The sequence below is a fragment of the Cnephaeus nilssonii genome (assembly GCF_951640355.1).
Source record: "Cnephaeus nilssonii genome assembly, chromosome: 8".
NCBI lineage: Eukaryota > Metazoa > Chordata > Mammalia > Chiroptera > Vespertilionidae > Cnephaeus > Cnephaeus nilssonii.
In genome coordinates, this window is record NC_137079.1 from 84,933,344 (window position 1) to 84,958,497 (window position 25,154).

A 25,154-nucleotide genomic window follows, 5' to 3' on the forward strand; every position below is an offset into this window, starting at 1 on the left:
GGTTTTGTTGTTTGTTTTCATGTGCATTAGTCAGGATTCTTGGATGTAAACAACACCAACAAACACTGCCCATCAGAAGAAGAATTTATTTCTGAAAAAGGAGACATATGTAAAACTTTCAACAATAAAGAATTAAAAAAAAAAGAATTTATTTCAAGAATTGCAGGTACCACAGAATAAGTAGAATCCCAAAACTGGTTCCTCTACCACCAGCTCCACGAGCCCCACGGCTAAATATGACCTGCCTCTTGGGGACCCACCACCAGGGCGAAGTTTCACTTGTCCCTTTATCTTTGCACTGTCAGCTCAAGATTCAACGTCCCAAATAGGAGCCTCTGTTTGGCCAACCTGAGTCACACCCCCAGCCAAGTATCTGTCTCCATCCGGCTCCCAGAGTGGGAAAGAAGGTCCTAACTCTCACACACGGTGGGGGCCCAAGTAGAAAGGAAGTTTGCACGCTCGTTAGCCACAGAAAAAGGTCAAGTGTCCTACATCACAGCTCCACAGCATAGCATCCATCTGCATGCTTTGCTAATACATAGTTTATAGAGATGAGTAAAACTCAGTCTCCACAGTCACAAGCCCAATGCCCTAAGTGGGGCAGACTCGTGATTAATGTACACAGGCTTGCTAGGAATTCTTGCTCTAAAGGTTGAAAGAATTACCAACCAAAATTAAATTTTAATCAGCTAGCAGTTTCCTGCTACTTTATCCGAGGCCATTTTAGAAGTTGCGGTTGCGCCCTGCAGGCTACCGGTATGTTATAAAATCCTGCTGCCGGCTCCGATTAACCCAAGGGAACTTTTAGCTCTTGATCAAGTTTCCATTCCCCTCCGATCCCGCCAGAAGCCCTCTCATCTCAAAAAAGCAAGACAACTCCAGCCTTGTTCATTCTCAACCAAGTGGTGACTCTGGAAGTCCAAGAACCTGGAATTCTTGAAATAAATTCTTTTTTTTTTTAATTCTTGTTGAAAGTTTTACATATGTCTCCTTTTTCAGAAATAAATTCTTCTTCTTCTTCTGATGGGCAGAGTTTGTTGGTGTTGTTTACATCCAAGAATCCTGACTAATGCACATGAAAACAAACAACAAAACCCCAGAGTGTCCTTTTTAGTCATTTCTCTTTCCGGATCTGGAATGACTTTCATGTCACTCGAAGTTTTCAGATATTGTCGGCTAGTGACCGCCTCTACTACTGCTTCAGACCATGGCCCAGCTCCCGGGAAAAGGGATTCTGGGATGAGCAGCTCAGCTTCTGCTGTCGGCAGGCTGTGCAGAAGAAGGGGCAGGATTCATGCCTGGAAGGAAAACTTTTCTTGGTAAAGAAAGGTGATCCTCAAGGCAACAAACAAGACGGAGACCTGCAGAGGAGAGGCCTGGCTGCACAGGGCAAAAGCGCGATCAGGTGGGTGAAGTGGAGGTCACAGCAGGAGACTGCCTCATCCAAAAACACCCAAGGACATGCAAAGGTGTAGCAATTTCGCTCCCAGCAATCTATTGCACATATACATACTGGCACACCAAAGCATTACTGGCAACCACAGAAACAAAAAACTGGAAATAACCGCCCAAAACTAGTTCAATATATTACTCCATAATCATACTATGAGGCATTATGCACCTATTAAAAAAGAGGTGCCATTAGATGTGATAATATTGTCAATAAATTAAGTGAGAAGCTCAAGTGGCAGAACAGTGTGTAGAGTATGATTTTGTTGGTTTTTTAAAAGGGAATATACAGGGAGGCTTGTCCAGTAAAAAATTCCAGAAGGGTAGCCTGGAAACTGTTGGAAATGGGGGTTGGGGTGGAGGGTAAGAAAAGGGAGACCTTTACTTTTCACTTTATATCCTTTTCCTGTTTGAATATTTACTGTGAGAATATAGTCTATTTATAATTCAACTAACTTAAAATATTATAAAAGTGAAACATAGCAGGGAAAGGAGTAAAATTGGTCATTTACAAGCAGGGTCAAAATAAATTATTTTCCCCAAATAAGGCAGCTCACCTGAGCCTGTGGGAAGGCAGGCTTTTCTCATTTTAGAAATCTTTTCTGCTTGCAGGCCCAAAGGGAAAACCATCTCTGGGTCTTTGCCTTAACCTCGGGAACATCTCAGAGCCCGGCAGGTCTGTATTCCACTCAGGTGAGGAGCTAGCTTCTGCCTCCTGTCCAGGTGTTTGCTGGGCCTCACACCATAGCCAGGCTCAATGTCACTGAGGTAGGGGTACCCCCTCAATCCCCTATCCCCACCTCCCAAAAACAAGTCAATTGTTATTAAAAGCATGGGACTAGAGTTGGGCCTACTTGGTTTGTAGTCCTGTAATAATGATGGTAATGTTGGTGGTAATGTTTAAGAAGGTGCTAGGATCTAGTTTGGAAATTTAACTAATTCTAAAGTAGAAAGAATGACCAGACTTTACTAATGACCCTAGGGGGGATTCTATCTTCTCTAAGTTACCAAAGGCAGCCCCAGAACAGTCTGTATTAAAGCTTTAATGACAAGAAGTGGGGAGAGGATTGGGGAAGAGCTTAGTAAAGGGTCCCCAAAGAGAAAAGGAGTTCTCCCTAACTTCCCACAGACACAGAGGAATGTTACCCACACAAAACTTTGTAGAATCAGCCACAGGTGCCTGCAAGGGAAGGACTGGGGTGCATTAGCCAAATCTGGTCTAGTGCCTCAGCTCCTCTTCCCTAGCACTTCCCACTGCCCCACATCTTCCAGGTTGAAGTTTTACCTCTTCTCAGCTCTTCTACTCCAATCCATTCAGCAGGTGGAAAAGTAAAGGACTGAACCCCTCCCCCCCGCCCCCCCTCCCCCCCGCCCCCCCTCCCCCCCCCCCCCCGCCCCTTGCTACATACACAATGTAAGGGCCTAATAGGAATGCCTGTGAGTCACATGGACCCTTGAGATACATCACTCTACTGTAGGGAATTCCCAGTTCAGTCCCCTTGGGACAAGGGTGGCTGGAGTTGGTCCTGGTTACCTGGGGCAGGTGGAGAGCCAAAGCTGGGTGACCACCCAGTCTGACCTGGGCTGCAGATGTATTGCTGGCCTGTTTCCCCCATAACTACCAAGGCAAGAAAACCTGTTCCAACTCCACCTCACTCCCCCTTGTCCCCACCCCTGGGGACATCTGGCCCTTTTTGCATCGTTTGAGCAAGACCCTGCAGTGGCCTTCCCAGGCGCCGGGCCTTCCCCAGACCCTAAAGGGGCGGTTCGTTTGGGCTGCCCACAACAGCACGGGCTCAGCCCTGCCCGGTTCTACTTGTCTTTTGAGGACCCCACCCACCCACCAAGTCCAGCCCTTGGCCAGAGGGACGGCGGTGCAGGTGAAACCAAGGCCTTGGGGGGTCCCTGACCCAGGAGCCCAGACGCCTGAGACCCCATCCCTTATGCGCGCACAAAGCCCGCGGCCGCGGAGCCCTCGGCCCCGCCTCACTGGGCGGTGGGACCCCGACGCCGCAGAGCCCCGCGGCCCAGTGGCTCCGTGCGCCGCCAGCGCCCCGGCTCCGGTGCGGGAGGTCCCGCGGCAGCGCAGCCTGGGGCGCGCTGGGCAGGTAGTTGTGGGGACCGGAAGGATGGCGAGGAAGTAGGAGCGGGTTTCCTGAGATGAAAGATTACTTCCGTCCGGGCTCGGGCCTCTCCCCGGAGCCGGCCCGGTGGGGGGTGGGGAGCGGGCGGCGCGGGGCCGGGGGGCGCGCCTCGCCACCTGCAGCGCCCGGGGCCCAAGGGGCGCGCTCGGCCCGGCCTGGGGCTCACGCGGGGGGTCCTTGCAGGTGGGAGTTCAGAGTTCTTCCAAGAGCCCAAGCCATGGTGGCCAAACAGCGGATCCGGATGGCTAACGAGAAGCACAGCAAAAACATCACCCAGCGGGGCAACGTAGCCAAAACCCTGGTAAGGCGGAGGCGGGCCGGGCGGGGAGCGGGGCGGGGCCGGGCGCGGGGCGGGCCCCCAGCTCCTCACGCCCCGCCCGCCGCCTGCGGGCCCCGCCGCCGAGGGGGCGCGGAGAGCTCGCCGAGGGCGCCGCGGGGCTGGCCTCGCCGGTGCTCTCGGGGGCGGAGAGGGCCCGGGTAGGTCGTGGCCCCCCGGGAGGGACTGCTGGGGCTGCCACGGGGACAAGGAGGAGCCTCCCCAGGAGAGAATGGGTCCCGTGTCTCTGGGGGAGACGGAAAGCAGCAGTGACAGAACAGCTAAGGAAACTGCTTGACACAGGGTCCTGAACCTGCTAGGTGGAGAATGTTAAATAGGTGATGCAGGAAGGAATGAATGAATGAGTAAATGAGGCCCTGTATCATGTCCCCTCCCAGGCGTCACCCCTGCCCTCCATACCCAACAGACACACACCCTGATAAGGTTTTCTTTCCAGCCCCTTTGTAATGGTCTCCCTATTAAATTGGAAGGGTGGAATGAGATTCAAACCCGTATTACCCTCCCTCCGCCTCTATTTTGCCTTTTCTCCAGTGAGGCCTCTCACATTGGGCTAAAGTTTAAATGCGACTGTTCACCCTGTGAATTCAGGTTTATTCTGATCCAGCACTTTAGAGGCTAGTTAATTACCAGACATTCTGTGCCCCCAAAACTGTATATTAAAGCTTTATAACGACTTTCATGTAAAATCTGTGCCTTCTGCAATGGGGTTTCTTTTGGCAATGCAAATTATCTCCAACAGAAAATGCCAGGCCTGTGATTTTGGACATTCAGAGGCATGCCTCGAATGAGTTGCTGGGCAGTGTGAGTCTCCAAGTCTATGAGCAAAGGCACCTGGAATCTATTATTCCAGGCACTTAAGTGGAAGTCCAACTGAAGCTTGGGGTTTGGCTGGAAAAGCCTGCAGACTTGATGAGACAATTCCTTTTAGCCAAAGAAATAATGCTGCTTTGATTAACTGAGCAAAAAGCTGGATCTACAGTCATTACCCCAGAATTCTTGCAAACCAAGCAGTACTGTGGCAGAGAAACTTTAGGATTAAACTGAGCTGTACTCGGGGCTTTATGCACAGCTCCAGGCTGAAGTCATGCTTGAAATTCTTTCACTTGGGAATTAGATCATTTACTTATGATTGACCAGCAAAATGCTGATGTGCCATTGAATTGGAACCATTTTTCACAAAGATCTATGTTTTCTCTATTTATTTTTACTCATAAAAATAAAAACTTGCTCTTCAAATTAACATTGACAAACAACTTTTAATTGCTATGCTTTCCCTATTTATTTTTACTCATAAAAAAAAACTTGCTGTTCAAATTAACATTGACAAACAACTTTTAATTGATGTTAAAGCATTCAGGATTTTATATACCAAGGATATCTTTCTAGAATGTCATATATACAGACTAGCTGACGTACTGAAAATCTCTAGTTGTGCGTTTCCTTTTAATGAACCAGGATTCAGTTGTTAACTGAACTAAGCTGACAACTTACCTGACTATAAAAATAACCACAAAACAAACTAATTTGTGGAGCTGTTTTATCCGTTAGACTTGGTAAACTCAGTGTCTGCCACTTCTAGCTTTTCAAAACCACTAGAAAACGTTTGGGAGCTGAAACAAAAATTACTGGCTCCAAAATAAGAAAAGAAAACGGAAAATTTTGGAGAAAGAGATGTTTAGATATCTAGAAAATGTAGTCACCTGCAGTTCAACTCAACTTTCAGAGCTGCATTCAAATTATGTTTAATCTATGGTATGAGTGCATTTCAATAGTTCACATATACCATGGAGTAGGCCCTTCAAAAGTGCCGGCGCTTCTGAGGGTTTTTAAATGGCCCCACTAAATTTGTAATGAATGGTTTCCAAACCAAGCCACAATGTATGTTTATTTTCCTTTGGTTAGAATGGCTTTTGGTTAACTTTATTATAAATGGATCAGCATCCAAAAAGAAAACTGAAATTCTCTTTTAAAAAGCAACACTTTAGCCCTAGCTGGTTTGGCTCAGCGAATAGAGGGTAGGTCTGCAGACTGAAGGGTCCCAGGTTCTACTCCAGTCAAGGGCATATACCTCAGTTGCAGGCTCGATCCCTGGTCAGGGCGTACGTGGGAGGGGACCAATCGATGTTTCTCCCCCTCCCTTCCACTCTCTCTAAAAAAATCAATGGAAAAATATCCTCAGGTGAGGATTAACAACAACAAAAAGCAATACTTTAAATCCTAAATTTTATTTTCCTAATTACAGGCCAAACATTATACTTTGAAAGAATTAACTTGCAAGGGAGAACTTGTTCAGATGAAATTTAATAAATGGGGACAGATGAACAGATTCTAACTGAAAATTCAGATTAATCACTCAGAAATAAAGCCCTTTGATTATATGCAGATGCCTCGGTATTTTGTTATTAGTTAATAGCTATGGAGTGAATCAAAATTATTCTCCCAGATAGCAGATAAAGCCAAGAAACAGAGAAGTGGGATAATCATCTCATGATTATACAGTAGTAACTTCTTCAGAATGAAGAGGGAGTTTAAATTCCAGAGTTCTGAGTTACCCTGCTGTTATCTTATCACAGGGAAAGCCATCCCCTGACATGTGGGAGCCTTGGGAAGTGGCAAACTTCTGTTTGAAATGAACCATGTCATTTGCAGGATTTCGCTGATTGTCTTGCTTCTCCCAGCAGTAGATTCGGGGTTAGGTACATTTTCCCATTGGGACTGTGCTGGGCACCACTTCCACACACAAAAAAAGTAACTCGAAGCTCTCAAAAAGAATATTTTGGTATTATGATCACCCAGGTATTCCTGAGCGCTGAAAGTCCCCAAGTAATATTGATTCACTGGCAAATATCATCAAAAAGGTTTTGCTCCAAGCTCTGCATGTTAATAATTTATGTTTTTCAGAAAAGGAAAAATAAAGGACTTCATTTGGTATCTGACTCGACCAATAATTCATTTACAGGCTTCTGAATTCACTTGTTGGCTTTGCTGGAGATGGAGAAAAATGAATTTTTATATAACACTAGAGGCCCGGTGCACGAAATTCGTGCACAGGGGGCAGCGGAGAGGGTGTCCCTCAGCCTGGCCTGCACCCTCTCCAATCTGGGACCCCTCGTGGGATAACTGGCAGTTGGACATCCCTCTCACAATTCAGGACTGCTGGCTCCTAACCGCTCGCTTGCCTGCCTGATTGCCCCTAACTGCTTCTGCCTGCCAGCCTGATTGTCCCTAACTGCTCCCCTGCTGGCTTGATTGCCCCTAACTACCTCTGCCTCGGCCCGCACCCGGTACCCAGGATTCCCTCCTCCAGCCGACCACAGGCACCCAGGATCCAGCTTCCCTCCCTCTGGTCAGCCATAGGCACCCAAGCTGGCTGCAGCCTCAGGGGATGGTGGACAGGGGGCTTCGCCTGTGCTGCAGCTGCAAGTGCTGGTGCCCAGGACCGCAGGGTGGGCGGCTTCTCTGTCTCCCAGGCCACAGCCAGCCACAGGTGCTGGTGCCCGGGACTGTGGGGTGGGCGGCTTCTCCATCTACCAGGCTGTAGCCAGCTGCAGGTGCTGACACCTGGACCGCAGGCGGGCAGCTTCTCCATCTTCCCTCAGATGCAGTGGGGGCGACTTCTCCGGCTGGCTGTGGCCTGGGATCATGGGGCAGGCGGCTTCTTCATCTCCTGGGCTGCAGCCAGCCTCAGGTGCTGGGGCCCGGTTTCTCCGTCTCCCCAGGATGTTGGGCAGGCAGATGTGAGGCTTCTGAGGCTGGCTGCAGCCTGGGATCACCGGGCAGGTGACGTGGCTGCAGCCAGCCTCAGGCACTGGCACCTGACTTTCTCCGACTCCCACAGGCCCGGAGCAGCTGGGGGGCGGGGCTGCCGCCATGTTTTCAGTTTAATTTGCATACTCACTCTGATTGGCTGTGGGCGTAGCGAAGGTGCGGTCAATTTACATGTTTCTCTATTATTAGGTAAGATTAGTAGGATGACAGCAACAGAATTGGTTTCTGGGCAACTATGACAAATTGTTAGGAAGTTGGTAAAAGAGGGGGGGGGGGTAAAGCCACACTCTGTTTGGGGAACTTTATTTAATATCTCTACTATTTACTTGATCTGACCTTGACCTGGTCTTAGTGCCAAAGAATGACCCGATAAAAATGCTGGTTAAAGTTATCTTATGCAATTATTTAAGAATGGCTTTGTCCTTGTCTAGTCAAGGGCAACCACGTCTTTCCTTGCAGTGTGATTTGCCCTCACACAAGAGTGGTAGATACAAGCTTGTCAGTGACAGAGGAGTGAATGCTTTCAGTCCTTAGTCAGAATCTACCTGCCACTGCCACTTTAACCCATACTTCTCTAGTAAGAGAAATGAAGGGATAACCCTCAGGCCAATTAGGAAGTATAATAATAAAGACAATATCCTTCCTAGGCCCTGTCTTTATTCTACCTGACCTAAGAAATCATGTTTAATGAAGCTTGGGTGCTTATTCATTCTTCAGTTAACATTTGTGGAACATCTACTATGTTTAAGTTCTGTATTGCACACTGCTATACATTGATATATGAAAGAGAAAGTGCCTGCCCTTGTGGGGCCTACAGTCTAGTGAAGAGCCAGACATTGAACACATCATCACAAGAATAAGCAGAGATACAAACTGTGGTAAATGCCAAGGAAAAGAATATGGCTTTATACATGACAAGTGAACCCAATTGAGACAGGAGAGAGAAGGCTCTCTAAGAATGTTAGCAGGTGAGCTGGGAACCAAAGACACTACTTTTATCATTCGACCTTCTCCCTTTTTATTTGAGAAATTCGCCAGTGTTTCCGATGCCTCTCAGAATGTTTTATTTTATTTTTAAGGACCAAGCTCTACCTGCCAATAGACCTAGAGGGGTTGCAGAGAGACTTTCTTATTCTGTCTGTGCTTTTGGTTTGAGAAGAGCAGGATGTACGAAGGCTAGATTGGTGTGGGTACAAGAGTCCCCCTCTGCTTCCCAGAGAATGCAGAAATTTCCAAAGTGTAAGCTTCACAAAGATTTAGGAACTTTATTACAAAACGCTGCTTCCCTCACATCCATTCACGGTTGCTGTGGTGCTTCTGGTATTCCAAGGATTTCCACTGTACTGCCTTCCCAAATTTTTTGGCATATGGGAGGTTTTGAGAACATGGCTGTGCTCTGTGACCCTAGTTAGATTTCACAGATGTGGGAGTTAAAAATGAAGCTATCGCCCTAACCAGTTTGGCTCAGTGGATAGAGCGTCGGCCTGCACACTGAAGGGTCCCAGGTTCGATTCCGGTCAAGGGCATGTACCTTGGTTGCGGGCACATCCCCAGTAGGGGGTGTACAGGAGGCAGCTGATCGATGTTTCTCTCTCATTGATGTTTCTAACTCTTTATCCCTCTCCCTTCCTCTCTGTAAAAAAATCAATAAAATATATATATTTTTTAAATGAAGCTATCAGTGGGAAACACCCAGGCTCTGTAATGAGGCAGACCTAAATTTGAATTCCAGCTCTTGCCCAAGTTAACAAATTTGAGCTTCAGTCCTCAACTACAGAATGGAGTTGTATGAGGTTGTGAGTGCTGGAAATAGTGGATGTAGTAGGTTTCTGTCATAGAGAGTGCTTCCAACAAATGGAAGCAATTATTAGTAATATCATCTTTGGCTCTCAAATCACTGTATTAGTTTTATGTATTTAGACCCTGTCCCCAGAATATTTAAGACCACCACGTTCATTGAGTTACAGGGATGTAAGTAAGGTTATTGATGGATATTCTTAAACCTATCTTGATCCTTTACAATTGACTTTATTCATCTGTATCTGCCCACTGGGCATTGAGACTGAGTCTGTCTCATTCACAGTGGTAGCTCCAGCCCCTAGCACATGACTAGTAGCACTCAATAAATGTTTCCCAAATTAATGGACCTAATCTTACTTTCTCCCCTTCTCTTTTAGAGGCCGCAAGAGGAGAAATATCCTGTGGGACCATGGCTGTTGGCACTGTTTGTTTTTGTTGTCTGTGGCTCAGGTATGGGTTCTTCACTGCCCTTATATCCCAGGTTTTCCTCTGTCCTTCAAAAACACATGTTTTATTCGGAAGGCAAATAGACAAAGAATATATTGGTCTAAGGTGCAAGTTAATCTCTGCCTGAGGTATTAATCTTAATGGGTTTTTATTTAATTTCTGTTCCAGCAGACCAAATATGAGTAGAGATAGAATTGATATGCTATCAAATTGTAATCATAAAATGATTGTGCTGAGCAACTAAATCAGCTATATAGAGTTTAGAGTTCAATCAAACCTTTCTGTGAAGACACAGAATAAGAGCATTTAAAACAGAAAGTGGAGCACCTGCCTGACCATGATAAATCCACATTCCAGAGAGAGGGAGAGACCTTCTGAGAAGAGAACCTCTACAGCGCTCTACACAGAACTGAGCCTTTGACCTGAGCCTCAAGGTACAGTCACTTCATACTGGAAGCTGACAAGTTCAGAGAGCTTTCCTTGCACTGACATGCAAACACACACATACAAAGAGGAGGTTTGAGCAGAAGGATATACAGTCGTTTCTAGTAAATTCTGCTATTGGGAGTCTTGACATAATTCCTGGTCCCCAGGGCTTGGGTTTCTGAAGTACTGGCGAGTGTAGGTTACTTCCATCAGTAGGTAGGCCATCGGCGCGTCCCATCCCCATCACCTCCCTGTTGCTGAGGACAGGGAAGGCCCGGAGTCCACATCTTCCTGCACAGACCCAGGCTTCCCATGAGGACATCATTCTGTCCCAATGGCAAGAGACACCCATCACTAAAGATAGATCGGTGCCTCTGATCTCCAAGAAACCACTCTTCCAAGGAAACAAAAGCTCTTAGGAGAAAGGAGGGATACAAAGGACTTGGCATGATCGTTGCTTGAGGCTCAAATATTTTTAAAGCTGATTTGGCTTTCCAAGATGAGAAGATCTTCCACTCAAAGAAACAAAACTGTACCCCAGTCCCAAAGCTGTGTCCTAGAAGGGGATCTTTTGCCCAATATGGGGATTCCTTATCTTTAACAGAGTTTACCCATCCTCTGCTGGAATACTTCTGAGGGTTGAGGACTCGCTTCTTCAAAAAACCTATCCCATTTCTGTGTAGGTCTAATTCTTTTAGAAATGTTTCCTCCCCTCTTTTGAACTGTACTGTGCTGTCTTCTCAATAATTCAAAGTAGACTCTTGGAGTCACACAACAGGACTCATTCTCTTCTGAACATCTTGAATCTTTGGATATTTCAAAGATGACTGCCTAGTGGTTCCTTCTACTAGCTAAACTTTCCCAATTTTCTCAACCAGTCCTCATAAGATGTGGTTTCTAGTTATACGCCAGGAGTAGCATTTGCAACTATAGAAGTTGATCCAGAAGTGGTGTGAATGCTACAGAGTTAGTAGGATTGTCACTGCCCTTATATCAATGCTCTCCTTCTATTAATATGACCAGTTTGCAGTTTATATTGGAACAGTCACAGCACGTTCCAGACTCACTTAGAGCTAATGGCCAGGCAGGCCCCACCCAGATCTTCTGTACACAGACTTCCTGCAAGCTTCAGAGGCAGCTATGTAATCCCATCCAAAGTTGTCTCCTCTCCTATCACACTTTGTTTTAGCCCTCATCAACATTTGAAAGTATTTTGTTTTCTTACTTAGTACCCATTTTCCTCCCAGGATATAAGCTCAGGAAAGACAGTGTTCCTTTTCCACTAAATTTGTAGATTCTACTACAGTATTTGGTATATTGTGATCAATACAGTTGGATGGATGGATGGATGAATAAAGGCAGATATTCCGCATATTGTAAATATCCAATTGACTTTTTTGAGACCTAACATAAAGCTTCATGAATATTTCTATTAAAAGTTTATTGTTGATTTCAGTTGTCCTTCTACAGAGTAACTATAAATCTGGAAATACAGAAGAACATGCATGATAAATGGCTCACCAGTATTACAGTATAATGTACGAAATGGTCATTGACACTACATGATCTATTCAATGTATTGTCATTAGCAATGCACAGTTCAGAGCACTATATGAAACTGCAGTGACTCTGGTGCATCGATGCAGCATTGTCATCAAGCCCACATATTCATCTGTTAGGCATTATCTCAGATGATCTGTCTCTGATTTTCACCCAACAACCAACAAAACAACCTGTGCGTTAGCATGCCACAGAAAAATACAAAATCAATCCATATAATAAAGTTGTCTATCTTTTCAGGTTTTATAGCCAGCCTGTAGATTGTTAAATCTTGAACCTTGAGCCTTTTATCTAATTACCTTTTTCTCTGAGCCTTACAGTCTCTGAAGTATATTATTTCTCCAAGTCACTGATAAAAGTCTAGACCTGGAGAAGTCCATGGAACACAATTAGAGACAACTCCCTTTGGGTTGACTTTGAACCTCTCAGCAGAACTCATGCAAGCAATCATCATGCGTTGAGGGTCCCCGTGTGCCTGCCACTGTGCTGGGCTTTGAAACTACAACCTCCTTCAGAACCTACAGGCTCTGGAGAGGGCAGATAAGAAAGCTGCCCGTTGTAACCCTGGAGAGAGCACTGTGATAGCAGAGTGCTTGGTGAACACGCGTTAGGGATTGTCTTAGTCCTTTCAGGCTGCTGTAACAACATTCCACAGCCTGGAGGCTTACAAACTGCAGAAATGTACTGCTCACAATTCTGGAGGCTGGCAGTCAGATTTCAGGGCCAGCATGGTCAGGTGCGAGCCCTCTTTCTGGTCATAGATTTCTCCTTGTATCTTCATACCATATCCTTATGTAGCAGAGGGAGACAGGGAACTCTCAAGGGCCTCTTCTTTAAAAGCACTAGTCCCATCCACCCTCATGACCTAATCACCTCCCAAAGGCCTTACCTTCTACCACCATCATATTGAGGATTTCAGCCTGTGAATTTGGGAGAACACAATCAATCATAGCAGGAACCTCTAAACCATGCTGGGCAGAAGAAAAGGTTTCCCAGAGGAGGTGCCGTTTGAGCTGAGTTTTGAAGGACAAACAGCCAGACAAAGGTAGGTTATTCCACATGAAGGAACACTGCGTGGCAAAGGCTCAGAGGCTGGAGATAGTGGCTCAAGAATGGCAAAGCCCAGCTGTGAGGATCTGTGAGCCCTTAGTGGGGTGGGGGGTGGGGGGAGACAATAGAGTTACTTGGTCTGGCTTGTTTTTCTCAAACCTGTGCTAGTTCTCAATAGTCATTCTTTTCAAAGGGCTTAAAAAACCTTCTCTAAATTACATTTTAAAAAATTACACTTTAGTTAAAATTTTGCCAGGCTTATTGGTTCACATAGCAGGAACCTTATCCAACCATCTTTGGGAACCAGTCTTCAGGAGTGTTTTAGGGATCAAGCACAAAGGCTCTGTTATCTCATCGGCAGGATTGTCCAGGGGCCTGGATGGGAGACTGCAGCGCCTGGAGACTTGGACATAAAGGAAATATAACACTCATTGGGCATGCCAGATCCCCCCACCTTGTGTCCAGTGCTCTCCCAGCGATGCTTCTTTCAACTTCCTCATTAAGACCATTTTGCTATTATGAGGCGCAATACATAAAATGGGAGTTGGGTGGTCTTACTTTCTCTGTCCTGTTTACATGCTACGAGGATCCCTAAGTAATGGGCCTCATCCCCTTTTTAATCATAACTAAGAATAATCTAATACCACCACCCTTTTTGCTTTGTTTTGTTGTTGTTTTCTGCCAACTTTAGCATTTTTTCTGCGAGCCTCAGCTGAAGTTGGGCACTGTTCTCACAGAAATGTGTCACTCTCCTCAATTTGTCCTTGGTCGCTGTGCCCTTCCTTCTATCTTTGTACATGTCCTTTTCTAAACCAAACATGTCATGAAAAACACAATGGCGCCTATAGATGTGTCCCCGTTGCCACCTCCCGGGAGTTAGTCACAATTCAGTTCGTTTTGCAGAGCCATTGTCCCTCTTGAGTCTCTCCCTTTTTAGGGTCGAAGGCCATAGGCTCCCACCTATCTTTTGTCTACATTCAAAAGAATGTGATTTCCCCAAGTTTATCAGTTCCTCTGCTTTATGTAATAAGCCTTCTTGGTGCTAGGATGATTGAACCCCTCATTACCATTCTCTCTCACCTCTATCAGTGATCCAAGGTAGGAGAGACCCCCTGCACCTCACTTCTGACCGTCCATCTGTGCTGTGCACACCCTCACTCCTGCTCTTGTCTGTGACACTCACACAGAACGCACGGCAGTTTCTGGTAGGATTTCTGCACCTCCACAGACACACACGCCTTCATGTCCTCGGGTCTCTTTCCTTTGAACAAGGCATGCCCATATGCCAGGCTACAGCTCCATCTCACTGAGTCCCACTGACACCTATGAGGTCATTTGCCCTCTCTGAGCTCATGTCATTGGTTATTCCTATTTTGTATATTTTTATACGGACAGGAAAAATATGAGATCTTCTAATATTAATGAAGATGCTGATCATTGATCTGATTCTCTTGACAGACTCACTTGCTTTCATTACCTTCCTCATTAACCCACATTTCTAACTGATGTTTGGTTGGGCAAAGTGCTCCTTGTAGAAGTAGAGTCAGTAGGGTAAATAGACAGTCAGGTCAGGCAAGGAATAGGAGTGCACATCTTATCTGTTTTCCTAGCTATATTCTGGGAAGGAATTGGGCTGGTAAAATGTTGGTATTTAAGTACATGCTCACTTATTAGTCACCCTTACTCCACTTTATATGGAAAAACAAGTTAACAAACCTCCAAGAGGTTGCAGGATCCCTTTATTACAGGGAGTGATGTGTCACAGCAAACTTTCACCCCTTGCTTCTCTTTCTTACGACCTGCCTCATTCTCCCTCCGTGCCTTTCATGCCTACAGTGGTTGTAAGAGCGAAATAATGAAAGGGAAGGAAGAGAAACCTGAAGAGCAGTGAGGGTACAGGAGCACGGCACCCAGGGGCCCTGGCCCAAACCTGCACCCAGGGAACACCCACCACCTCACCAAGAAATTAGATAAGAGCACTGGAGCTGTGCCCGGGCCCCCAAGATCGGAGTCCAAGTACACAGCTGTAATCTCTAATGCATTACCCTGTTAAGAGGCGGTTGAAGGAGGTTTATCTAAATACATCCCTCTCCAGAAGTAAGTAAATTTCCACTTCCTACCATTGCAAAAGGTCTCTGAGGCAAGACGCTTCTTTGAAATCTGACCATCTGGTGCCTCAGAGTGGAGGACAGTTTTGGAATCTGCCAGATAGGGGTTCAGAGCCTAGATTTGCTATTTATCAGCTGAATAACCTTGGACGAGTTATTTACTCTCTCTGTATTGATTTCCTTTTCAATCAAATAGGGATTATAGGAGCCCCTCCACAGGTGGTCGTGGCATTGAAGGTTCCAGGGATGTAAGTGCTGGCCCAACAAGCTTGACACCTGCAGCTTCAGTCACCACCACCTCAAACCCCCTCCCCTACCGTGGGAACCAGTGGCACCGGGGCTGGGACTGCTGTGCCATGGGGTGCTCAGGCTTCCATTCGCCACCCTTCCTCCCAGACTAAGCCTGTCATTGGCAGGCTCTGCCATCATATTTTTCTGGAACTTTCAGAAAGCATTAGGCCCTGCCTCTTAACTCCAAGGATGGGTGTGAGCAATTTCAGTGGTAACACTCTGGGTACATGAGACTGTTTTCCCTTGATAAAGCCTCAAAATCTGTCACCTCCCCACGCAAGGAAAAGGAGGCACGCATGTGCAGACCCAAATCAATGAATGGGGCCTTGTACTTTAAGTTGAGTCTCAGAAGTGCAATGTAAGTTTCATTTCCTTAACACAACCCACATACATCACTGTTTTGCTAGAGAAGTTTTCTTTGTGAGATAGAAAAGTTTTGGGAACCCTGTGTTCTTTTGAGACACAATATTATCCAAATAGGTCCCTTCAGGGCCATTCCATGCTTTGTTTTGCTCAGTTTGATAACCAGCTTTATTGTTATTGGTATTAGATATTCTGTCAGCAATCTCAGGCCTGCTTCTCAAATACCTGTTATGGGCCCCCTCAGGTGATTATTCTAAATAGGCCAAAACTTTTCTTGTTCAAGTCTTGTCCTGGGACTTTGTGTTGCTGGAACCTTTTTAACTGGTTGCATTTATCTTGTTTTGGTCTCCTAGGACTGAGATCCACATTAAAACACACCCCTTTTTATAAAAACATTATCTTCCACTTCTGCAGGCAAGGGGGCCTCTCTCCAGATAAGCAGCTCATTCCAGCTCTCTCAGTCCCTGGTTTCAAAACCTGCCCTTTTTAATAGCTTCTGTGTAATAGCTTCTGAAGAGTTCTTGCTTTATCTTGAGACTCAGAGACAAGCGTGACCTGGAATGTCTGTCTGAAACAGCAAACACTGTCACACAGATCTGCCGACCACTATCTTCACAAGACACTCGCAGGCTTGACGCACCTCCCCAGGCCATTAATGAAGCCAGTCCCCACTGTTTGTGCTCAGCGCCCTAGCCCCTGCGTTTTTCTCCCCTTTTATCCTCAGCTCTTTTAAAAGCCTTATTGAGAAAGATTCTGAGGCCACAGCAAAGCTCTGTGGGAAAGTGTGCTGCAATTGATTACTACTGTCTGTCATGAGCATGGTAAAACAGCAGGGTCCCGTGCTCATCTTTGCTGTCCCTGGTCTAACTTTTTATAATGTAAGTGCCACAGTGTTCACAGGACAACCGTCTTCAGCATTTTCAACTCTTCTCTTTGACTAGAATGCCTCCTGGACTCAATGAAATTAGGTCTTTTCCTTAACAGGTTTGTCATTTTGTCATCATATACATGTTTCTTGTGATCCTGTAGTATGATTTACCTTTCCCAAGCTCTGATACTGTGTGGTGACAGGAAGCCACAATCTTAGCACTCTTTGCAACATGGTTGTATCCTTCTCTGTTCTTACCCCTCATTGAGGTTTCAACTGGGACTAATGGGGTCACCATTTAATTCCCATCATCCTTTGATTCTGATGGGAACTCTTACATACCAGCCAAGCCCCACTTCCCTCCCTCGGACTGCTTCTCCCTCGTGTATTCTTAATTTCAATTTTATTTCTCCCTTTCTAGCCAGTTTTGAAGTTCATTTCCTAGTTAGTGATCATGAGAATGTCAGTGGTTACTGAAGCCGGGGTATTCTTGAGGCCGAGGAGCTTTTTTCCTACATCAAAGGGAACCTCTAGGGCAGCAGGATTAACTAGTGACTTATTTTATTCATAACCTTCTATATTTCCCCATTTTGTCAATGAGCATATATTACTTGAATATTTAGAAAAAATTAAGTGTGATTTAAGAGCAAAACATCTAGACTTGTGGTTTGTAGCCTTTTCCTTTTTTTTTAAGCAGCAGCACTGTTCAAATCTTACAGGGAAACAAATGAAAGAGCAGCTGTTCTGGTTGAAATGAGATCTGTGTGTATGTGTACGTGAGCATGTTTGTGTACATGTTTGTGTATGTATGTTGTGTGTTTGTGTGTGAATGTTGCATGTTTGTGTGTTGTATGTTTATGCATGTGTGTACCTCCTGTGTTACTGTATATTCTGATTTTTTTAATTCCATGAAAGGAATATCCAGCTGGACCCTCTTTGCCCATCAAATAGGGAATTGTGTCTGGCCCAGAGCTGGCCTCTGCTTACAGAGTTAATATCTTTCAGCCAAGAGCCCACTAGGTTTATTTGGCACCATCAGTCATAAGTAGCTGCAGTGCTTCTGGGCAAGGACATTCCTTTTGTCTATCAGTTCACAGACTGTCAGTCCTCCTCTCCTGTATCCTCCAGGGACTCTACCCACAGGGATGAGGCGGGGGGCGGGGGGCAGGGGGAGAAAGATGGTGTCACAGATAGGTCTGATTTTTCAGGACAACCTATTCAGAAGAGATATGAAGAAGTAATTCCCAAATGGGCCTGAACTCCGATTCTCTCAGCCCCATGTTTCAGGTCATCTACCTGGCTCTCTTTATAGATACTAAGGACCTCTCCATACCTGGAAGGACTGGCACCCACCCTTCCTAGGACTGGAGGTTTTCATTAAGGGTGTGGAGGAGGGAAAGGACTAAATCATGTGTGTGCCAGCCCCAGGGCCAACTTCCCTGGGTTTGAAACCTGGGTTTGCTGCCTACTAGCGGTGTGGCATTGTCCAGGTTACTCATGCCCACTCTAAGCCTCAGTTCTCCCATTCTTAAAAGGCTTAGGACTGGTTTCTGACTCCTAAAATCCTCATGAAAACTAATCCTGGGGGATAATGCTTGTCCAGTCAAGGTAATAGTTTTATAAATGTGTGTTGTTATTGTCCTTATGTTGATGGTCCTTAGTCACACTGTCTCCCCAGCTCTTGACCTCCTGGGCAAATTTCTGACCAAGATTCTGAATACTTACAAGGAAAGAAAGATGCCATTTTGACCTTCCTGGTGACTTTGCTTTGTGATGATGAGAACGCCTGTAGTGGCGGAGCACAGCTCTGTGATGCTGAGGAAGCTGCGTGAGCCCCAGCTCCCACCGGGCCAGGTAGAGGGCAAGGCTTGTCAACCAGAGGTCAGTGGTATCACCTCTGCAGGAGCAGCTAGAGCCTCTTCTCTATTTCCGCAAAGAACTCTTCATATCTAGACTATGGGGACGAGCAGGATCTGTTCACACAACTATTTTGGCTGCCAGTACTTGAGTCTTTATTATAATGCCAGGCTCTACACAGACATTCTCCCTTCTAGTCACACAATCCCTACAAAGAAGCTGTGGTACTCACAAAACTGAGGCTCACAGAGGAAACCAGCCAGCATCCCATGTTAAAAAGTGATAGAGCTAGTACCCAAACCTAAACTTCAAACCCAACTGCTTCCTGTTACTCTGCATTCCTTCTCTCTTACCGTGTCCCCCAAAGTACTGTGGAGCAGAAGGTTTCCACCAACTCTAGGCCTTTAGCATACGACTGTGTCTTGAAAAGAACTCCTGTTGAGACATCTCCTACTTTCCCTGCCAGAAAAGGTGCACTGTCCAGAGATTCCAGCTGTGCAGCCATCCTGGGTCTGCTCCCAGATGGAATACGCCTATATCAAGTCATGGCTGCTTTTGGACTGGGCCACCGGGCACTCATCACCTGACCTTTTCCTGGACACATGATCAGGGACAGATTTGAATTCACCATGTTTGCAGGTCAGCCACATAAACCCTGGCCTTTCCTGGAGACTACCAGAACATTCCCGAACTTGTGACACCCAGAGGGAGTCTCTTCCCGGAGACTGGCAAGTGCGATGTTTGAGAAACAGAGCAGCCCAGAGAAGCCCTTCTGTTTCAGCACAGAGGAAAGATGGAAGACGTGCATCTACTCTGGAACTCCTGCCTCAAGATCTGAGATGGACAATCTGGAAAGATTTCATCAGCCATTGGCTCCTGCAAGGTGACTTGTGGCCTCCGTTGTTGTGTGCCACCCTCTGCCCTGTGCCCGTGGAGCATTTGGGTTGGTGTGTGGTCTCCTTCTCAGAAGAGAGTTTCTGTCTGCCATTTCAATGTGGAGACAGGGCATCACCTTCTTTGCTAATAATATCCTTTCCTTTAACACTGTCTTCCTGCCTTTACCTGTCCCTGGCATCTCTCTCTCTCTTCTCTCATCACCATCTCTGGGGAAGTCACCAGGAAAGGCTATCAGAAAATGGTGCTTTGCTTTTGACTTTCTTTGTGCTGATTCTTTTAGAGAACTTAACGAACCACCTTTGCAATGTCTTGTCTCCTAACATTACTACTTGTCTCTCTCAAGATTCATACTTTTCTTACAGCAATTTTTTAATGAAAGAATGATCAAGTTGTGTGATTTCTAGAGTCATCTTATACTCCTAAAGGGTGTTCCTCTGGCCTGCCTTAATGTCTCTTGTCAGAAACGTCCTTGATCTCTCTTGTCAAGTATTTATTTTCAATAAAAGTGGCTTTCTGAAGCATCCTGTTGTCTAGCTTTCTGACAATTTCCAGAAGATCCATTTCTATCAGCCCTGTGTCCTTCTGGCACTCCCAATTAGCTGGGGTAGGCCAGTCCCCAGGGTAAGATGACACAGTCCCAGGGCTTAAAGGGTTATTGGTCTGTCATGACTTAACTTCCCATCCAAGGACTGATTCTTAGGAATTTGAATGCAAAAGTATCTATTTGATGCTGACGCTTGGTTTGCAAAATAACTATTTGAGGTTTTTAATATGTATTTTTCTCCATACCTTTTGTAATTATTCACCTTTTATTCCTTTAGTAAATATTTACTGAGGAGCTACTATGTGCCCAGTGCTGAGCTAGGCTCTGGGGTAAAGTCATGAGCAAAATCATCCAAGATCCCTGCTGTCCTATAGCTACAGCCTGGTGGGGAGGCAAGAGGAGTCAACCAAGTAATTATGCTAAAACATGTAAAATTTCAGCCATGAAAGTGTGTGAGGAGAGTAGGGCTGTGAAAGCATGTAATACAGAAGGCTAGTATACTCTGGCTAAGTGTGGTCCTTAGACCAACAGCCTTAGCCTCCCCTAGAAACTAATTAGAAAAACACATTCTCGTTTCCCACCCCCCGATCTATTGGATTGGAAATTCTGGGGGTGGGGCCCAGCATCTATGTTTTCATATGTCCTCAGGAGATCAGGATACACACTCAAGTTTGAAAATTCTTGCTCCAGATGGTCAAATGAGGCTTCTCTGAAGATATAACTTTTGAATTATGAAGGAACACTAGGCAGTAGGGTGGGGTGGGGAAAGTATTTCACATAGAAAGAATGGCATGTGTAAAAGCCCTGTAGAAAGAGCAGAGGGCTTTTGAAAGTGTGAGGGATTATCCAAGAGAGGAGAAGAGTGATAAAAGATGAACCCCGACCGGTTGACAGGAGCCAGGATGCACGGGTCATGGAGGCCTCATCAAGGATTGGGCAATAGGAAGCTTATGATGTGCTTTTAAACACAGGGATGACATAATCCTGTTTGTTTTCATTTAAAGAATAAGTCTATAGTATGGAGAAAGGATTGAAGAGTTGCAGGAAGAAACCAGTTTTGGAGGTCACCATAGGCACCTGGAGAAATATGGTGGTCACTCGGACAAAGGTGGTTTCTGGAGGGATGGAGGGAAGGATGCATAATCACAAATTTCGTAGGTAAAGTCCACAGGTCTTGATTATCAATTGGAGATGTTAAGGATGACTCTGGCATTTTGTTTTACATGCGAGATGGAGGATAAATGATGCCAAAATTGACAGTGGGAAGAGATCATGAGAAGGTCCTGTTGAGTTTGATGTGCCTTTGAGTACCTAAGTATAGATATCAATTAGATGGTAAAAGGTGTGGCTCTAGTCTAGAGTTAGAGGAGACGTCAGGACTGGCAATACACATAGGTGAGTGAGTCATCAAAAGCTAAGTGGCAACTGAAATTGTGGGCCAGGCTGAGATCATTCAGGGAAAAAGAATGTAATGAAGAGAAGAAAGCCAGAATGCTCATTGCGGAACCTCAGCATTCTTGTTTACTGGTCAGGTGGAATTAGGATGACCCCATAAAATACATTTAGCATATAGAGCCAAAGAGAAGGGGGAAACTAGAAACTAGGAGAAGACAGTGTCAAAGAGGCCAAGCGAAGAAAGAGTTTCAAGGAGGGAGTGCTCAGCTATGGTGACCAGGGAAGAGATGTGGAGTCAGGAGGATTGCTCTAGTTCCGTGGTCGGCAAACTATGCGGCTCTTTGGCCCCTTGAGTGTGGCTCTTTCACAAAATACCACAGCCTGGGCGAGTCTATTTTGAAGAAGTGGCATTAGAAGAAGTTTAAGTTTAAAAAATCTGGCTCTCAAAAGAAATTTCAATCGTTGTACTGTTGATATTTGGCTCTGTTAACTAATGAGTTTGCCGACCACTGCTCTAGTTTGTTTGATTTTTTTAGTGTGAGTGGTTCTTGCATGTTAAAACCTTAGGATTTCATTGAAAGGGGATGGTGGAATAAAAGAAAAATGTGACCAGGATCCTAAATACAGGTGGTAGAGTATAGAGGCTCGGATTCTGTAGATTCTGCTCTAGCCTGAATTTCTCTGAACCTCTGTGACCATCCTCTGACCCGGAGTGCCTGCTGTCCCTCCCTTTCTTGGCATCTCTGCTCCCCGCTGTCTTGCCTGCACAGCCCCTTTCCTGCAGCCCGCTCTGCTGTTTTCTCAGCTTTGTTCACCCACTGTTAAGTTATTAACTTGTCAGGGTCTAGACTCCCCACTTCCTTTCCCACTTTGAAAGCACTGTTGGCTCCCTTCCTGTTCACCGCCCGGAAAGTCAGCGTTCGGAAGGCTGGGGTTCCTCTGCGGGTCATTATGGGCAGGCACACAGAATTACAATTAACGTAATTAGTGTAGGATGTTGAAGGCTTCTTAAACACATTGATACAGCTGAAAAAGGAATAATGAACACAACCATCTCTTCATTACCTTAGATGTGGAAGCAAATGATGAACTGAAAATAGACTCTTCAAAGTAGTTTCTCCAAGAGGGTTCAGTTTTAAAGGGTCATATATAAACATGTTAAGGGCCATCAGTTTTTACATGGGCTCAATTAGGATTAGGAATAATCTTTAGTTTTTAAAAACAGACTCAGAAATAGGTAGATTTTTTAAATATGTGTTGCAACTACTCTAGGGCAAGCAAATTTTTCTGATTCTTTAAGAGAAATTTGCAGCAGTTTCTTAAAAAGAATTGAGTGGTTTTATCACTACCTAGCACTTCTGAAGTCATGAATTAACCTAATGGGGCCTGATGGACTAAAGGCACAGACTGCCTCCTATTTGTTTATCTAAGTCCTGTTGAAATGATTTCTTGTCTAAAGATAAAATTAAGGGAGAAAGAACATTTTTGAGCATCTATTATGAACAGATCTTATACTTATGTCATTCTATAGATTACTTGCAATCCTGTGAGGCACATCCTATCTATTGATTTTACAAATACAGAAATCAGGGCTCAGAACTGTTTAGTAATTTCCCGAAGTTCACACCTCTGAAGAGTGGCAGGTAGTTCTGCAGCTCTGGTCTTCATGCTCGTACCTGGAGAAGCAGCGTCATTTTTGTAATAATAGTAATAGTGGTTATAATAGCAATGCCTCCCACACATCAAATCCTGGACGTATGAGGAGCCTCCGTGTATGCCAAATTGTTTAATTCTGTAACAGTCCTGCAAGTACCATGGTCCTCATTTTACAGAAGAGGAAATGGGCTTGAAGAGGTTAAATGATCTGTCCAGTCACTCAGATATTCAGTGAAGACCTGGAATTCACACCCAGTTCCACCTGGCCCTGACATTTCGCTCTTCAGTACTGTTGTCAAGGTTAGGGATGTTTCCCCAATCCTCGCTATCAAGCCGGAGGCATGGTAGATGTAAATATTTTCCCCCCAATGTTGACTATACAACTGCCTCCCAGCACTCCTCTTGAGCTGGAATACCAAATGCTTATTTAATTTTTATTCCTCGTCAGCCTTGAGAGGGGAGGACAAACACATCAACTATTTCTGCAAGCTTATATATTTTGGTAAGGTCCTTTCTCGTGCATCTAGCAACTTCTTCTGTCAAGCCCCCCAACCGCCCCCCCAAAAAAAAAACCCCACAAAAAACAGAAGAGGCCAAGAACACCGCTTGTGCAACCAGAATTAAATCACAAGTGGTGGATGAGCTCACTCACTGTATCTAGCGAAGAGCCCCTGCCATGGTCACACAGACGGGTTTGCTCTAATTTTACACATAATTCTAACGGTCTTTGTTTTCAGCTCAGTCCACAGCAACACACCAGAAGAAAGCCCGCTGCGGATTAGTGTAGTAACTCCACAGATAGTAATGACTGAGACAAAAAAAAAAAACAGAAGCAGAAATGAGAACCCAGAATACAGCCGTCCAGAGCTCTTTAGTGCACTCTCCATGACAGGATTACAGCCGTCTGCGTGATGGCTGTTCCACATTGTGGCCACGCTGAGCATTAATGAAAAGTTAGCCTTAAATCATGTTTGGTTTATGGCACATATCCAATTTAGGAAATAGTGATGATGTGTGCAGAGTTCTTTTTTTTTCTTTTAGAAGAAAACGTATTAATGCTCTAACACGTTTCTATGTGGCCCTCTGCGTTGTTCACCTGTGGGCCCGAAGCACAGTGCCTGGCGGATGGCGTGTGCTCACTAACGTTGCATGATGAAATGCCAAGTGCCTTTTTCCGGAGGGTTCGGCTGACCTGCGTCACTATTGTCTCTGAGGAAGCTGCATTCCTGGCTGTGTTCCAGGATGACGATGAAGGAGAGAAGGGGCAAGACCCCGAGAGCTCAGTGTTTGCTGTTTTTACACCTGAAATGAGAGGATACTCGCGTCCCCTCAAAAATAAAAACCATCACTGTGAGGTGACGCTGCTATCATTGCCTTCATCGGGGTAACCAATGTTGCCCGCTGAGCGCCGTTTAACAAAGCAGCTGGGCCTTCTCTTCCTGGGACGCATTTAAACCCAATAGCTGTAACCAGCTATGTAACCAGCTCTGGCCAAAGTAAGTGCAGGTCCCGGGAACGCTCTGTGGGGTTTACAGGCTCCGCAGCCCCTCAGTGTCTCTCGGGGAGGCCCATGTAGTGAAGACTGAGCCCTGAGAAGGTCAGGGGTGCGCTCAATGAGAGAGCCACAGTTCAGAAAGTTCCAGACGGCCAGAAGATTTGCCTGCATCAAGGGCTGTGGCAGCCAGGGGCTCGGCTTCCTGCCTCTGCTCTAAGCACCGGCCTTTCTGCCCAGCTCAGGGCTGCTTGCTTTCCAGGTCACGGCCGTTTGGGAAAGGCGGCCTCCGGGCCTGTTAAATGGCAGCCCCGCCCCCAGCAGAGGCAGCTGTTCTAAGGAAGGGGACCAGATCTCCCAGCGCCTGAGGGACTTGTGCCCTTCGCTCCTGGTGAAGGCATTAGCAGGCGTTATCTATAAATCCCGAGGCATCCATCAGCAGACGCAACAAGGCTGTTTCTTAGAGAAGTTCACTGACCTTTTGTTAACTTAACTCCTTGTGAGGAAATATCTATCTAATCAGCTGTGTGCTAACGTGTCAGGGGCCCAGGGTCACAGAGGCAGGCTCTGTGGGTTGGGTTTCCAGCTGTGTGCTGCCTGGTGTCTGAGCTGTTTTGTTTTCCGCTTTCAGCTATCTTTCAGATCATTCAGAGCATAAGGATGGGCATGTGAGGAGGCCCGGGATCTGGCCCTGCTCTTTCC

The 25,154-nt window shown here is 45.8% G+C and overlaps 1 protein-coding gene across 1 annotated transcript; it reads left to right on the forward strand.

Moving 5' to 3' along the window:
• The first annotated feature begins 3,707 nt into the window (after positions 1-3,707).
• On the forward strand, positions 3,708-25,154 carry SERP2 (stress associated endoplasmic reticulum protein family member 2). The gene is made up of 3 exons (XM_079778808.1): positions 3,708-3,894; positions 9,876-9,948; positions 25,084-25,154. Exons 1-3 carry the CDS (start codon positions 3,811-3,813, stop codon positions 25,122-25,124), a joined length of 198 nt encoding a protein of 65 aa, XP_079634934.1. The 5' UTR covers positions 3,708-3,810; the 3' UTR covers positions 25,125-25,154.

What these genes read in the sequence shown, in the direction of transcription:
- SERP2 (XM_079778808.1), top strand. Translation starts at nt 3,811, where the DNA reads ATGGTGGCCAAACAGCGGATCCGGATGGCTAACGAGAAGCACAGCAAA. An exon ending in GCAACGTAGCCAAAACCCTG is followed by an intron (nt 3,895 to 9,875) that starts GTAAGGCGGAGG and finishes CTTCTCTTTTAG; the next exon opens with AGGCCGCAAGAGGAGAAATA. An exon ending in TTTTGTTGTCTGTGGCTCAG is followed by an intron (nt 9,949 to 25,083) that starts GTATGGGTTCTT and finishes TTCCGCTTTCAG; the next exon opens with CTATCTTTCAGATCATTCAG.